General features: G+C 42.8%; 1 protein-coding gene across 1 annotated transcript in view; it reads right to left on the bottom strand.

The window, feature by feature from the left end:
• Positions 1–15,823, bottom strand: part of LOC139273346 (transcriptional activator GLI3-like) — a 520,381-nt gene that overhangs the window by 7,191 nt on the left and 497,367 nt on the right. The window contains exons 12-13 of the mRNA XM_070890175.1: positions 12,211–12,375; positions 5,086–5,355 (exon numbers count right to left, since the gene is read on the bottom strand). Coding sequence (XP_070746276.1) covers positions 5,086–5,355; positions 12,211–12,375 — 435 coding nt within the window. The remainder of the gene's footprint in view (positions 1–5,085; positions 5,356–12,210; positions 12,376–15,823) is intronic.

Here is a 15,823-nt window from a genome sequence, read left to right as displayed (position 1 = left end):
GTATGTATGAGGGGCTCCAATAGTTTAGTAAGTTAAACTGATTATAATAAGAACATAAGAATATAAGAAATAGGAGCAGGAGAAGGCCATACGGCCCCACGAGCCTGCTCTTCCATTTAATACAATCATGGCTGATCCGAACATGGACTCAGGTCCACTTCCCCGCCGCTCCCCATTACCCCTTATTCCCTTATTGTTTAAGAAACTGTCTATTTCTGTCTTAAATTTATTCAAGGTCCCAGCTTCCACAGCTCTCTGAGGCAGCGAATTCCACAGATCCACAACCCTCTAAGAGAAGAAATTTCTCCTCATCTCAGTTTTAAATGGGCGGCCCCTTATTCTAAGATTATGCCCTCTAGTTCTAGTCTCCCCTGTCAGTGGAAACATCCTCTCTGCATCCACCTTGTAAAGACCCTCATAATCTTATACGTTTCGATAAGATCACCTCTTATTCTTCTGAATTCCAATGAGTAGAGGCCCAACCTACTCAACCTTTCCTCATAAGTCAACCCCCTCATCTCTGGAATCAACCTCGTAAACCTTCTCTGAACTGCCTCCAAAGCAAGTATATCCTTTCGTAAATATGGAAACCAAAACTGCACGCAGTATTCCAGATGTGGCCTCACCAATACCCTGTACAACTTTAGCAAGACTTCCCTGCTTTTATACTCCATCCCCTTTGCAATAAAGGCCAAGATTCCATTGGCCTTCCTGATCACTTGCTGTACCTGCATACTAACCTTTTGTGTTTCATGCACAAGTACCCCCAAGTCCCGCTGTACTGCAGCACTTTGTAATCTTTCCCCATTTAAATAATAACTTGTTTTTTGATTTTTTTTCTGCCAAAGTGCGTGATCTATCACTTTCCAACATTGTAGTCCATCTGCCAAATTTTTGCCCACTCACTTAGCCTGTCTGTGTCCTTTCGCAGATTTTGTGTGTGCTCCTCACACATTGCTTTTCCTTCCATCTTTGGATCGTCGACAAACTTGGCTACGTTACACTCAGTCCCTTCTTCCAAGTCGTTAATATAGATTGTAAATAGTTGGGGTCCCAGCACTGATCCCTGCGGCACCCCACTGGTTACTGATTGCCAACCCAAGAATGAACTATTTATCCCTACTCTCTGTTTTCTGTCGTTTGCCAATCCTCTATCCATGCTAATATATTACCCCCAACCCCGTGAACTTTTATCTTGTGCAGTAACCTTTTATGTGGCACCTTGTCAAATGCCTTCTGGAAGTCCAAATGCACACATCCACTGGTTCCCCTTTATCCACTCTGTTCGTTACATCCTCAAAGAATTCTAGCAAATTTGTCAAACATGACTTCCTCTTCATAAATCCATGCTGACTCTGCCTGACTGAATTTTGCTTTTCCAAATGTCCTGCTACTGCTTCTTTAATAATGGACTCCAACATCTTCCCAACCACAGATGTTAGGCTAACTGGTCTATAGTTTCCTGCTTTTTGTCTGCCTCCTTTTTTAAATAGGGGCGTTACATTTGCAGTTTTCCAATCTGGTGGGACCTCTCCAGAATCCAGGGAATGCTCACATGAAATTGACTTTTAAACATTTATGATAGCCTATTACTAATCATGGTTTAACTTTTTAAAAAAAAGAAGTTTGTAAGTTTTACATGACCTGATGTAATGCAAGAAAGTAGTGGAATTTGAGTGACTTGACAAAATACTTTGAAAGTTATGCGTGCACACAAACCCAATATAACTAAATGACAGTGTACAGAATGCACTGCTTGATCTAGTTCTGGGTAGTCAAGAAAAGCATGTGGGTTACCTAAAAGTAGGGAATTATCTGGGAACAGTGACCACAATGTAATTAGCTTCAGTGTAAGAATGGAAAGGAAAAGTTGAGGATTTGATTGGAAAAGAAAAGCAAAATACAGCAAGATAAAAAGGGATTTTGCCCGGATTAAATGGCACGAAAAATTGGCAAATTGTGCTGTAGATCACCAACTGGAAGATTTAAATAGAAGAGGAAAAGTGTATAAGTCAAGTATATTTCAGTAAGGATAAAGAGACTGTTTGACGGCTGTGGTTCTATGGAGATTAGATTAAATTTGAAATTGAAAACACTTAGCATTTGTACGGCAGATGATTAAAAAAAATAAGTCATGGCAAATATAAAGAATGAGAAAGTTGCAAAATGGAAGATTAGAAAGGTGAAGGAATATGAAAGAAAGCTAGCAAAAAAAATGACAGTATTCTTCACATTTGTCCTGGCAGTCTACCTAGAAGTGCTCAGTGTTTTTTTAAATCTCACTGTATTTTACTTTTATTCCAATCAAGTCCTTTGCTTTTACTTTCCTATGCCGCAGTAATAAGAGAATAGTCACAGTAGGGACAGGGTCACTAAGAGATGAAGGAGGGGAGCTTGTAATGGAGATTTTTCAACATAGGAGGTGGATATTGGGATTGGAAGGTGTAGAATAGTTAGTGGAGGCAATTCTTCATTACCCAGTCTGGCCTTTTTCTGACTCCAGTCCCATCCCGACGTGTTTGACTCTTAATTGCCCTCTCAGTGGTTCAATAAGGCCCACCACCACTTTCTCAGGGCAACTGTAGATGGGCCTTGCTAGTGACACCCACAACCCAGAAGTGAATTTTTTTTAAATCAAGAAAAGACCAATTCAACTGCAAAGATTATTTTTAAAAGTTCAAATAATCAGAGAAAGATACAGGCAATAAAATCTCCTCACCTTATTACCCACTGTCCTTAGGAAGACAGAACAAGAAATCAGACAGCACCAGACAGTAAGGTCAGCAAGTTAGTGAAAGCAAGAAAGAGAAAAACAGTTACTTTCAGTTAGTAGCGATTAATTGCAGGACAGGGTTATTAAAGTAAGGGATCCGTACATTTCACTGGGAACCATGTGAACACAGTTTTGATCAAATAGTCTCATTGACTCTAAAATACTGTGCTCCTTTGCACCATTTTAGTAGTTTGCACATAAATTTCACATTTATATTAAAGCTCAAGAAAGTACGCTCTGATTTTATCCTAATGTGCCATGAGAATGAGATGCATTTGGGTCGGATACCCAATTTACATCCTGCCCAATTTTACGCTCCACTTAATTCAATGTGTGTTAGGTTAAAATTAGAGCTATAATGTATAATATAGATGGAATGCCATGGTAACCAATTGCAGATTCTTTCTTTACTGTGCCTGCAGTAGGTTATTAATCATCTTGTGTGAATGCCATCACGTTTTGGGCAATGGAAGAACTTGTATTTAGACAGTGCCATATTGGGCCTGAATTCACGCTTGCCACGGGCACGTATGAGGTGCGCATACGCCCATGGTGTCCCCACAAGTTCCGGGTTTAGGCATGCAAAGCGCATGCGCCTAAACCCGGAACTTGCGATCTGCCAAAAATACATTAAAAAAAATGTAAACATTTAAAATCCTGTTAAATAAGGCACGTTTATTTTTAGACCCTTTAAAATATGTAAATTACTTTTCAAAAATATTTATTTTTGTTTTAAATAATTAATTAAATTCAATTTTTTATTAATTTGAAATAAGTGATGTTTTTTTAAAGTTATTTTCAGTGTTTCTGTGTTTTTGGGGGTATTCCCATTCATACTGAGTTTGGGCACAGGCCATGCCACTGCTGACTTCATATGCTTTGTGTCCGTTTTACTCCCGAAAATGGGCGTAACTCGTACCAGTTTCTATGCCCCCCCATCTCCAAACATTACCAAGCTCCAGATCTGCATGTGCCGTAGATACCTCCACTAACTGCTCTCAGACCAGAGTGCTTCTAAACTCAACCCCTCTGTGCTCCCATATCCTCCAAATGCTTTCAGCTCCTAGTAAGCTCCAGAAAACACCTAAACTCATCATCCCACATGAAGTAGTGACAGACTCCCCATCCATTGCTTTGGACATGGGTAAGTTCAAAGGCACACTGTCTTAAGGTCAAAGGAAGGGATGCCGTCAGGAACAAAGATCTTATTGATATTCTGAATGGACAATTGTAACAAACCTAGCTGGGATAAAGCTTAAATGTCATTCTTAATGATAGAACAGTGGAGAGATGTTTGAGTTAGAGGCGGAGAGTGCGCTCAAAAAAGTTTACTTGCTCTTTAAGAGAGCTTGCAACAATACCACCAGGATGGAGAGGGTTGAAGGAGACAATTCACAGAAGTTATGAGAAACCAGAGACCAGAAGGTGATGCTATTGGTGGGACAGGATACCATGTTGCTCAGATGTGGCATTGACAGAAAATTGGGAGGGATGGGGGGGGGGGGGGGTCTGAGACTCCCTCCAAAAAACAAGTAAATAATGAGGTAGCATCTTAAAATTGTCCTAACCCCATCCTTTGTTGTACAACAACAGCATCATCATAAAGGTTGTCTGCACCACAAAATGGAGCAGGGATGGAAAACAGTGAAATTCAGCTCTTTGAATCATTCAAAATGCTAAATAAAAGCCTTGCTGAATTGGTATAATTAAATCTAGTTCCGGAGAGGCTATTCATTGTTAACCATCTGCATCCTTACACCTCATCCACTTAAACTCAAGTTACCAAAGGAAAACTTTTTTCACAGTTGATAATGGAAAATTTTCAACTGGGCTTATGTACAGCCTGCTGATGCCCCAGTGAATAGAGACACTAAGGCATACAGACCAGTAGGTCCCAGTTTGCTGATCTTAGCTGGGGCAACAGATCATGGGATCACTTCTTACTAAGTCCTAAACTTGGTTTTCACAAGTTGGAACCAAGGGGCAGGGGGCAATACAATTGGTACCCTGAGTCAAAAAAAACGGCCAACATTTTCACTCCTGATTGTTATCCAGTGACTCCTGGGAAAAGTGTCTGACAAAATCAGAATCTGTTGTACTGCCTGCCCATTGAGCCTGCCAACATTCATTCTTAGGCTCACACATGAAGAACGTTGACTTGAGTGGGGTACCAGAGGTCTGCTGTCTTCTGTTGAACAGACGGTCATCAAGAGTGAGCACCTTTAGGGCAAGAGGACAAAATCTGGAAAGAAAATGGATCAAACTTAGTGTAAAGAGCAACATTTCTGATTTTGAAAATAACGAGGACATACCATTGGTTTCTCTGTCTTTATGGCCTTAACTTGCAGACATTCTTCCCGCTTTGAGGTAGTGTTGTTTAGTTCAGCCTGTTGCTGCCCAGTTGATTTTGACTGGGAATTGCTGCCTGGGTCCCTGGATGGCGGTGGTCTCGGGTGGATGTCTCCTCGTTGTTTCTTTGTGATGTGAGCCTCAGGGCCATGAACTGTTTTGACGTGTTTTCGGAGGGAACTGGGATCAGTGTAACGCTTTGTGCAGCCGGGAATCTTACAAACGTAAGGTTTCTGGAAAATAATAATTGTTAAAAATTAGAAAAAGCATTACATCGATTGTTCGCAACAAATTGACAGAGAAACAATCTAAACATTACACATTTCTTTTCAAGCCTGAAGGTTCATTAGTAGAATCATAGAATGATATAGTACAGAAAGAGGCCATTCGGCCCATCATTGAAAGAACTACCCAATTAGTCCCACTCCCTGATCTTTCCACATAACGCTACCAATTTTTCCTTTTCAAGTGTTTATCCAATGTCCTTTTGAAAGTTTATTATTCAATCTGCTTCCACCACCCTTTCAGGCAGTGCATTCCAGATCACAACAACATGCTATGTAATATTTTTTCCCTCATGTCGCCTTTGGTTCTTTTGACAATTTGTAATGAGCAATTTATATTTTATATATTTTTATCATGCAAAACATACTGTAGAAGTTTTGTTTTGCATCAGTATAAAAGGCAAATATTGTATCAAACCACGTGTTATCTTTGTTAATTTTATAATTGAAGGAAAACATAATTGAAATTACGTTTTGTAAAAAGAGGTCTAGCAGGAGATTTCAATTGTCTCTGATGAAGGGTCATCGACCTGGAACGTTAACTCTGTTTCTCTCTCCACAGATGCTGCCTGACCTGCTGAGTATTTCCAGCATTTTCTGTTTTTATTTCAGATATCCAGCATCCAAAGTATTTTGCCTTTGTTTCAATTGTCTCAATGTTTTCAGCACTTTTTATCTGGGTAAACACTCACAAAACACTGAAAGAAGAAATAACTTGATTTCTATAGTCCCTTTCACAATCTCAGGACATCCTAAAGTGCTTTACAACCAATGAAGTATAGTTGAAGTGTAGTCACAATTGTAAAGTAGGAAACATAGCAGACAATTTGCGCACAGCAAGGTTCCACAAACAGCAATGAGATTAATGACCAGTTCATCTGTTTTTATTGATGTTGATTGAGGGATAAATGTTGGTCAGGTCACCGGGGACAACTCACCTGCTCTTCATTGAGTAGTCCCATGAGATCTTTTACATTCACCTGATAGGGCAGACGGAGCCTTGAGTTAAAATTTCGTATGACAGACAGTGCAGCACTTCCTCTGGAGTATCAGCCTAGAATTCTGTGCTCAAGGCTCTGGAATGGGACTAGAACCCACAATCTTCTGGCTCAGAGGCAAGAGTACTACCACTGAGCCAAGGCTGACACTATTTTATTTCCCTCAAAGTTCACGGAACATGTAGGACAACAGAAGCTTCAACGTTGATTCCTGATATGAAAGAGTTGTCTTATGAAGAAAGTTTGAGCAGGTTGGGCCTATACTCATCGGAGCTTAGAAAAATGAGAGGTGATCTTATTGAAATGTATACAATTCTGAGGGGGCTTGATAGGGTAGATGCAAAGAGGATGTTTCCCCCCGTGGGGGAATATAAAACTAGGGGGGCCTAGTTTCAGAATAAGGGGTGGTCATTTTAAAACAGAAATTAGGAGGAATTTCTTCTCTCAGAAGGTTGTGAATCTTTGGAATTCTCTACCCCAGAGAGCAGTGGAGGCTGGATCATTGCATATATTTAAGGTGGAGACAGATAGATTGTTGAACGATAAGGGAGCCAAAGGTTATGGGGAGTGGGCAGGGAAGTGAGTTGAGGTCAACATCAGATCAGCCATGATCTTATTGAATCGCAGAACAGGCTCGAGGGGCCAAATGGCCTACACCTTCTATTGCTTATGTTCTTATGCAGAATGATGACAAAGAGGGTGAAATGTATGTAATTGGTACTTACTTAAAAATATCTGAGTGATTGGATTCTGAGTACTGAATAGTCCCCACTGCTCGTTGCGGGTGCATTTATTTTAACACGATTTGCCTGTTATATGAGATATAACCCCTGTATAATGGGGGGAAAAAAATCTGTATTTGAAACATACTTTTATGAAAATTATGTAAAGGGACTGTATGAGTGTTAGAATCACCCAGTTTTGGGACACCTCATCTAAATTGTTCCTGGGCTGTCAGGTCAGGACTGTCAAATTAAACAAACTTTATAAGGAAACACGTCTGTGAATTTCCCCTAATCCTGGGACAGACTGCATCTTAGGGATCAATAAATACTTTATATAAAACTGCCATCAGGCAGTATTTGTATCTTTAGAATTAATGGGAAAGAGAACATAATCAGTTTCTAATCTTGGGACATGGTTTCAGCCACTAAGCTGCAGGGATTAGATGCTGACCACTGCTTTTCAGTGTAAAGGGTCAGTGTTAACAATTGACCAACTTTATGGCAGGTAAGCCCCACTTCAATAAGTTGTTACTGCCTAAAGGATGTTTAAAGTCTTGAACTGAATGTTGTCACAGCTGCTAGAGCTTTGTAGTTTGACGGGAAAGCTAATTATGCTGGCTACAATTTGCAGAGCATGATGTAGATTTACAAAGACTGAACTTAACTGGTGAAAGAATTGCTTTTTTGTTTTTCGTGGAGGGTATCAGATTGAATACAAAATATGTGGTGCTGCATTAAAAAAAACTAGCATCTCTGCTTCTGCCCAAAATAAACACAGCACTTAAGACACTGTAACCAGCAACTTTGAAATTGACATTAATGCAAATGTTATGGTTTTCACTTTTTGACCAATATAAGCAACTGCCCATTTTAAATGTGGAGGTGTTCCTGATTTTACATCTGTTCAAATTAATGGAGGAAAATAGATTTCTTGATCAGCATTTCCTGCCAGCATTGTCACTCAATGAAAATATCTGACTGGGAAAATCAGGCAACATGGATATTCTCTGGAAAGTAAACTGCACTAGGCTCTGTTAACACAGTGTAAAATCACAACTTACTGTTATTGCAACATTAAAATCAAAGCTTGAAATGGTGTGAAAATAAAGCAACACTTTTTTTACAGGATAAAACCATTTGAATTACTGAGGTGTTAGCCTTGGCTAAATTGTAGCACTAACAACTTGAATCAGAAGGTTAAGGGCACTTAATCTAGTCTGGCTTTTCTATGCAGTATTGTACTGCATTGTTGGAGGTGCTGTCATTTGGATGAGACATTACACTGAGGCCCTGTCTTTCCTCACGGGTCAAAGATCCCATGGCACTATTCGAAAAAGAGTAGGGGAGTTCTCCAGGTGTCCTGGCCAGCATTTATCCCTCATGATCTGGTCATTGATTTAATTGCTGTGCACAAATTGGCTGTTGTGTTTCCTATATTACAACAGAGACAACACTTCAAAAATATTTAATTGGCTATGAAGTGCTTTGGGATGTCCTGAGGTTGTGAAAAGTGTTATATAAATGTAACTCTTTTTCTCTTTATTGCTGACTCCCTCCAAAACAGTAATTTTGAAGATGTACATGCTACATTTTCTATAATCTTGCTGCAGAAAGTGAAAGAGTACGTGTGTCTTATAAAAAATGGTTACGACTCGATTAATAATAGTAAGCTCGGCACTGGGATTTAGAAAATAGAGCAAAACAAGAAGGGTGGGAAATAAATTAGCGGTGGCTCTGTGTGCTGCAACCAGTCCAAATTGACCCCCAATGACATTTATGTATCTAAATAGCTCATTTGCTTGTTTTGCTTAAGACGATTGGACAGATTAGACAATAAGTAGATATTATGAGCAAGATTCCAGCCGCTTCTGGCCAATATTTATCTCTCAATTAACAGCACTCAAAAAAAAACAGATTATCTGGTCGTCATCAAATTGCTGTTTTTTGGGAGCTTGCTGTGTGCAAATTGGCTGTGACATTTCCTACAGCACAACAGTGACTACACTTCAAAAGTACTTCACTGGCTGTAAAGTGCTTTGAGATGTCCTGAGGTCGTGAAAGGAGTTCTATAAATGCAAGTCTTTCTTTTCTTGCTTAAACAGAGTAAATACTTCTGTTTATATAGTGTCTTATCACATCCTCCAGAAATTCCAAACCAGTCACGATTGTTCCGTGGACAAACATTTTTTTTTTATTCGTTCAAGGGATGTGGGCATCATTGGCAAGATCAGCATTTATTGCCCATCCCTAAATGCACTTGAGTGGCTTGTGAGGCCATTTCAGAGGGCAGTTAAGAGTCAACCACATTGCTGTGGGTCTGGAGTCACATGTAGGCCAGAGCGGGTAAGGACGGCAGATTTCCTTCCCTAGAGGACATTAGTGAACCAGATGGGTTTTTATAACAATCCGGTAGTTTCATGGACACCATTATTGACACTAGCTTTTTATTCCAGATTTCATGTATTCGCGCCAACAGTGCCTCTCTGCCATACTTCAGTGCCTCAGCGGGGATTCCATCTGCTCCCGTAGCCTTGTTGTTCTTAAGCTGTCTTATGGCTTTTAACCTTGTGCAGTGCTGAGGTTTTACTGATATGGTGGCGGGTAGCATGCTGCGGGATGGAGTCGAGAACACTCGAGTCAAAGGCAGAGTCTCGATTGAGGAGATCTTCGAAGTGCTCCTTCCAGCGGGCCCTGACTGCCTCGGTGTCCTTGATGAGTGTTTCTCCATTCTTGGCCAGCAGTGGGGTGGGGCCTTGGGTGTTTGGACTGTATGCCAGACACGAGATTCCCAAAGCAAGCGCTCTACTCGGAACTCCTTCATGGCAAATGAGCCAAAGGTGATCAGAGGAAACATTACAAGGACACCCTCAAAGCTTCCCTGATAAAGTACGACATCCCCACTGACACCTGGGAGGCCCCGGCCAAAGACCGCCCTAAGTGGAGGAAGTGCATCCGGGAGGGCACTGAGCACCTCGAGTCTCATCGCCAAGAGCATGCAGAAATCAAGCACAGGCAGTGGAAAGAGCCTGCGGCAAACCAGTTCCACTCACCCTTTCCCTCAACGACTATCTGTCCCATCTGTGACAGGGACTGTGGTTCTCGTATTGGACGGTACAGCCACCTAAGGACTCATTTTTAGAGTGGAAGCAAGTCTTTCTTGATTCCGAGGGACTGCCGATGATGATTCCAGATTTATTTGATATGATTTTAATTTCCCCAGCTGCCGTGATGGGATTTGAACTCGTGTTTCTGGATTGTTAGTCCAGGCCTCTGGATTACTAGTCCAGTACTATTACCACTATGCCACCATTGGAGTCAGTTCAGAGAAGGTTCATGAGGTTGATTCCTGAGATGAAGAGGTTGTCATATGAAGAAAGGTTGAGCAGCTTGGGCCTATACTCATTGGAGTTTAGAAGACTGAGAGGTGATCTTATTGAAACATATAAGATTCTGAGGGGGCTTGACAGGGTAGATGCAGAGAGGATGTTTCTTCTCGTGGGGGAATCTAGAACTAGGGGGCCTAGTCTCAGAATAAGGGGTCACCCATTTAAAACAGAAATGAGGAAGAATTTCTTCTCTCAGAATGTTATGAATTTTTGGAATTCTCTATCCCAAGGAGCTGTTGAGGCTGGGTCACTGAATATATTTAAGGTGGAAATAGACAGATTTTTGAAGGCTAAGGGAGTCAAGGGGTAGAGAAGTGGAGTTGAGGCCAAGATCAGATCAGCCATGATCTTATTGCAGATGGCCTACTCCTGCTATTTCTTATGTTCTTATATGCCAAAAGCACACAGCAAGGTCCCACAATCACTTGAGATTAATGACCAATTAAACTTGTGTTTAACGAGACACCGTGAAAACTCTCTGTTCCTCTCCAAATTATGCCAAGAGATCTTTGATTTCAACTGAGAAGGGAAACTAAGCTTTGGTTCAACATCTCATCTGAAATACAGCACATCTGACAATACAGCTGTCCCTCTATACTGCACTGAAAAGTCATCCTGGATGATGTGCTCAAGCCTTTGAAATGGGCCTTGGACCCACAATTGTAAAAAAAAAAATGACCTTGGGCCAAGGTTTGCAAATCAAAATGGAACTCATCACTTTCTCTTAACATTGCGTTGGAATGTTGACTAAAGATTAGCAACCAAACAAGTCTACCATAATGATGTTTGCTAAGTATTGCTCAGCGATTCATGTACATTAGGTTGTTGGAATTACTTAATTACCTACCACTTCCTCCTAGCAAGTCAAAAAATTTGTAAGTGCTACGTTACTTCAAAACATACTGATAATCTCATTGTGGAAACAACAGTGACATTATGGGGAACATCTCTGCACCTCTGAACTACAGGATTAATTCTGTTGGGACAGAGAAATAACTATGGTGCAGCATAGGTCTACTATCAGCTACAGCTATCATGGGCTTTGTGCACCAGATCAGTAATCTGTATTAAAGCAGACTCACCAATGTGTACCCGTTCAGTAATCTGTATTAAAGCAGACTCACCAATGTGTACCCGTTCAGTAATCTGTATTAAAGCAGACTCACCAATGTGTACCCGTTCAGTAATCTGTATTAAAGCAGACTCACCAATGTGTACCTGTTCAGTAATCTGTATTAAAGCAGACTCACCAATGTGTACCTGTTCAGTAATCTGTATTAAAGCAGACTCACCAATGTGTACCTGTTCAGTAATCTGTATTAAAGCAGACTCACCAATGTGTACCCGTTCAGTAATCTGTATTAAAGCAGACTCACCAATGTGTACCTGTTCAGTAATCTGTATTAAAGCAGACTCACCAATGTGTACCCGTTCAGTAATCTGTATTAAAGCAGACTCACCAATGTGTACCCGTTCAGTAATCTGTATTAAAGCAGACTCACCAATGTGTACCTGTTCAGTAATCTGTATTAAAGCAGACTCACCAATGTGTACCTGTTCAGTAATCTGTATTAAAGCAGACTCACCAATGTGTACCCGTTCAGTAATCTGTATTAAAGCAGACTCACCAATGTGTACCCGTTCAGTAATCTGTATTAAAGCAGACCTAGCAATGTGTGCTAGATGACAGCTTACCTCATTTGAGTGAGTTCTGTTCTGGTGTTTTGCCCGATCAGATGCGTTGGAGAACGCCTTGTTACAGCCCTCATGCTCGCAGACATACGGCTTTTCTCCAGTGTGAGACCGCAGATGTGTTTTCAAGTTTTCCAGTCTGGAGTACGCCTTTGCGCAGCCTTCAAACTGTAGAAAAAATACTTTTGGTAAATTACCTGGAATCATTTGGATCTTTTAAAGTTATATACAGGAGAATATGCAAATAAATCTATTCATATATGACACTTTAAAGGGCTGGATTTTCGGATTTTTGTGATTTCGCCCATTTTCGGGCGCAAATCGCAGCAACATTTTTTAAGTGCCGGATTAGCATTAGCGCCAGAGCGTGAAACTTTTGGCAAACGGTAATGAGCATTAGCCTTAGCGCTAACTCTGGTGTTGCACAATAGATTTTGTGCGCCGGAGCCGAAAATTCCGTCTTTGAATAAAAATTGGCCCTTCTGCGCACGTGCAAATTTTTTTTCCAAAGTCCGCCCTTCTGCTCATGCGCAAATTATTATTATTTTTTTCTTCTTCTTCCTGTGCTTCTGGTCAGCAGTCCAATCGCAAACGCTAATGCTGGCAGGGAGCACATGCGCAGTACACCCGAGGCTGAATCAGCCATTTGACTTTTGATTTTGAGCATGGAGGAGCACAGCAGCATGGAAGAAGATAGACAGAGGGCGAGGAGGTTTACGAATGAGGCAAACAAGGCACTAGTTACTGCTGTGGCGAGCAGATGGGGCAATTTACATAGGAGGGGTGCAAGTAGACCCCTCCAAACAATCTTCAGAAAAATATGGGGGTAGATCGCAGAGGAGTTCTCTGCCTCCAGCACTGTTGCGAGAACACCGGACCAGTGTCGAAAAACATTTTACGCGCTCATGCGGGTCGGCAGAGTACCATTTTCATTCATGCACTCCTTCATTACTGAAATTATAAATCTGACACACTATTTGTTCTGCTGTTGTTGGGTCTCCGCTCTCTGTCGGTTGCCTCCTAACATGCATGACACAGAGGTAGGCTTAGTTTGGCATCCTATTTGCCATGAATGATCTTTACACATTATTAAGATTGCTTTCTGAGATCTCATAAGATGTTTCTGCACTTCGATGTCCTCCTGATGAACCATGTGCAACTTCCAAGGCAATTAAACAGAGGACTGTATTACATTCACACAGTGTGGTATAAGTGTTTCGGTGGCTATCTATGTGTGCCACAAGAGCAGATGGACCCTCTGGTAACCATTCCCATTTTCATCTTTACAGGCAAAGAAGTCGCATAGCCGGCACGAACAGCTGCGCACAGGCGGTGGTCAGGCTAGCACCCTGCCACTCTCACGTGGAGGAGGAGTGGCAGGCCTCATTGGCGGCAACAGTCGGGCAACTGCCCGTGGGGTGCTGACCCCCGATTGGAAATTTATGGTAAGTTCTGCACACTCTCTGGGCTGGGTTGGGGCAATGTGATGCAGTGTCTGTAGACTAGGTCTGGGGCAATGTGATGCAGTGTCTGTGGACTACATATAATGGAGTAGCGGCGGTCCTTCAAATGAGCCTGTGTTATGTGACCTTCCTCATGTCACCCTGTCCCCTCCCCTATTGCTAACCACTGGTCTGTTGCTTTCTATTTACAGATGAAGAGTCACAGGCGCTGCATGCCTCTGATGAACCCTCCACATCAGGCCATCGTGGGGGGGGGGGAGGAGGAGGAAGAGGAAGATACCAGTGATGAGTGGCGGGGGGGTCAGGGGGCCAGTTGCACTCCATACCTCTTTTCGCACCGGGAAACATGTCATCCAAGGATGATCACACATTCTTGGGCTTTGACACATCCGAGGCTCCTGGGACTACTAGTGGCGTGCAGCAACGCAGTTCTGGGGTCGAATCCCGTATACCGTCTCTCTGGAGGGTGAGTTGGCAAAGTTGGTCTGCTGACAGACAGGTAGACGTCCAACTGGATATGGTGTTACTGTCGAGGGAGAGCGTCCAACTCACCCAACAGCTCCTTGAGATCCTGGTAGGATTCCCACGTGCATCGTGACATTCACTGCAACAATCAGAGGTTGGGTCGCAGATTGTCTGTGCGAGCCGCAAAACCTGTGAGGCTATCAATGCCCACGCGCTACCGATGGCCTCTAATGTATGTACATAAGGTCTGCCCACCAACAAGGGGCACTACCGTCGGAGGTCCTAGGGTCATAGGTACACTCGTGCTGGGCCCGGTATATAACCTGAACTTCACCTTTGTATCTTCACTGCTGGAAGCCATTAAAGACTGACCAGGTTACACCTAGTCACTGGCTCACAGTACGGAGTTCATTGTATCATTTCATACACTACAACTGGCGACGAAGCAAATATGAACCCACACAAAAGTATGGCGAGCACAGCACGATCGAGTACTGTTGGAATTCTCGAGAGATTCAATGAGGGAGAGGATTGGGGAGATTTCACGGATCGTCTTGACCAGTATTTTGTGGCAAACGACCTAAACAAAGACAAGGATGCAGAGAAGCACAGGGCAGTTCTTCTCATCGTCTGTGGCCCCACGATCTATGCACTCATCAAGAATCTGCTCTCACCAACTCTTCCTACAGAAAAGGATTACAAAGAACTGTGTGCTCTAGTTCGGGAACATCTTAAACCCACGGAAGGAATCCTCATATCCAGATATCGCTTCTATATGCACGTTCGTCCAGAAGGCCAGGACGTAGCGGCATTTGTTGCCAACCTGAGACGTCTTGCAGGGCCTTGCAAATTTGGGCCTGCGTTGGAAGACATGCTGCGCGACTTTTTCATGATCGGGGTCAACCACGAGGTGATCTTAAGTAAGCTGTTGGCTGCGGAGACGCCGGACCTCAGCAAAGTCGTCACCATCGCCCAGGTTTGCATGTCGACGCAGAAAAGCACGAAGCAGATATCGCGACAAAACAGGAACTCCACGGCAAGTACTGTGTACAAAATTGTATCGACGGCCGGCAGAGCTGCACATGGCAGGGCCTACTCGACTGTGTCTGCAAGACCCGGAGCCGCTCAAAGTTCGCCATCGAGGGCCTACTCGACTGCGTATGCGAGAACAGGAGCCGCTCAAAACCCGCCATCGGGCACAAATCCGAGCTCAACGTGTTGCCATTCCGGGGCAATCAGTGCCGCTTCAGGCAGTATGTATGCAGAAGGTGTGCGAAGACGGGGCATCTTCAGTGGGCAGAGCAAGCGAGCTGCAACACACCACGTGGATGATGATCAATTCAGCGAGTATCTGGCGATGCAGCCCGAGGCATTTGAGAGCTCCGAGGAGGAAGTGTACAGCGTACGTGCATTCCTAACAAAGAGCCAACCGATAATGATGGAGGTAAAATTAAACGACGTGCCGGTATTCATGGAATTAGACACGGATGCGAGTCAATCGATAATGAGCCAGAGGACTTTCGAAAAGCTGTGGGAGACCAAGGCAGAGAGACCCAAGCCGAGTCCGATAAATGCAAAGTTGCGTACCTACACCAGAGCTCATACCAGTGATCGGTAGCACAGCAGTAAGAGTGTCGTGCGAGGGAGCGGTTCATGATCTACCATTATGGATTATCCCGGGCAATGGC

This window comes from Pristiophorus japonicus, chromosome 1, assembly GCF_044704955.1.
Source record: "Pristiophorus japonicus isolate sPriJap1 chromosome 1, sPriJap1.hap1, whole genome shotgun sequence".
Taxonomy (NCBI): Eukaryota; Metazoa; Chordata; class Chondrichthyes; family Pristiophoridae; genus Pristiophorus; species Pristiophorus japonicus.
This window is presented reverse-complemented; position numbering and strand designations above follow the sequence as displayed.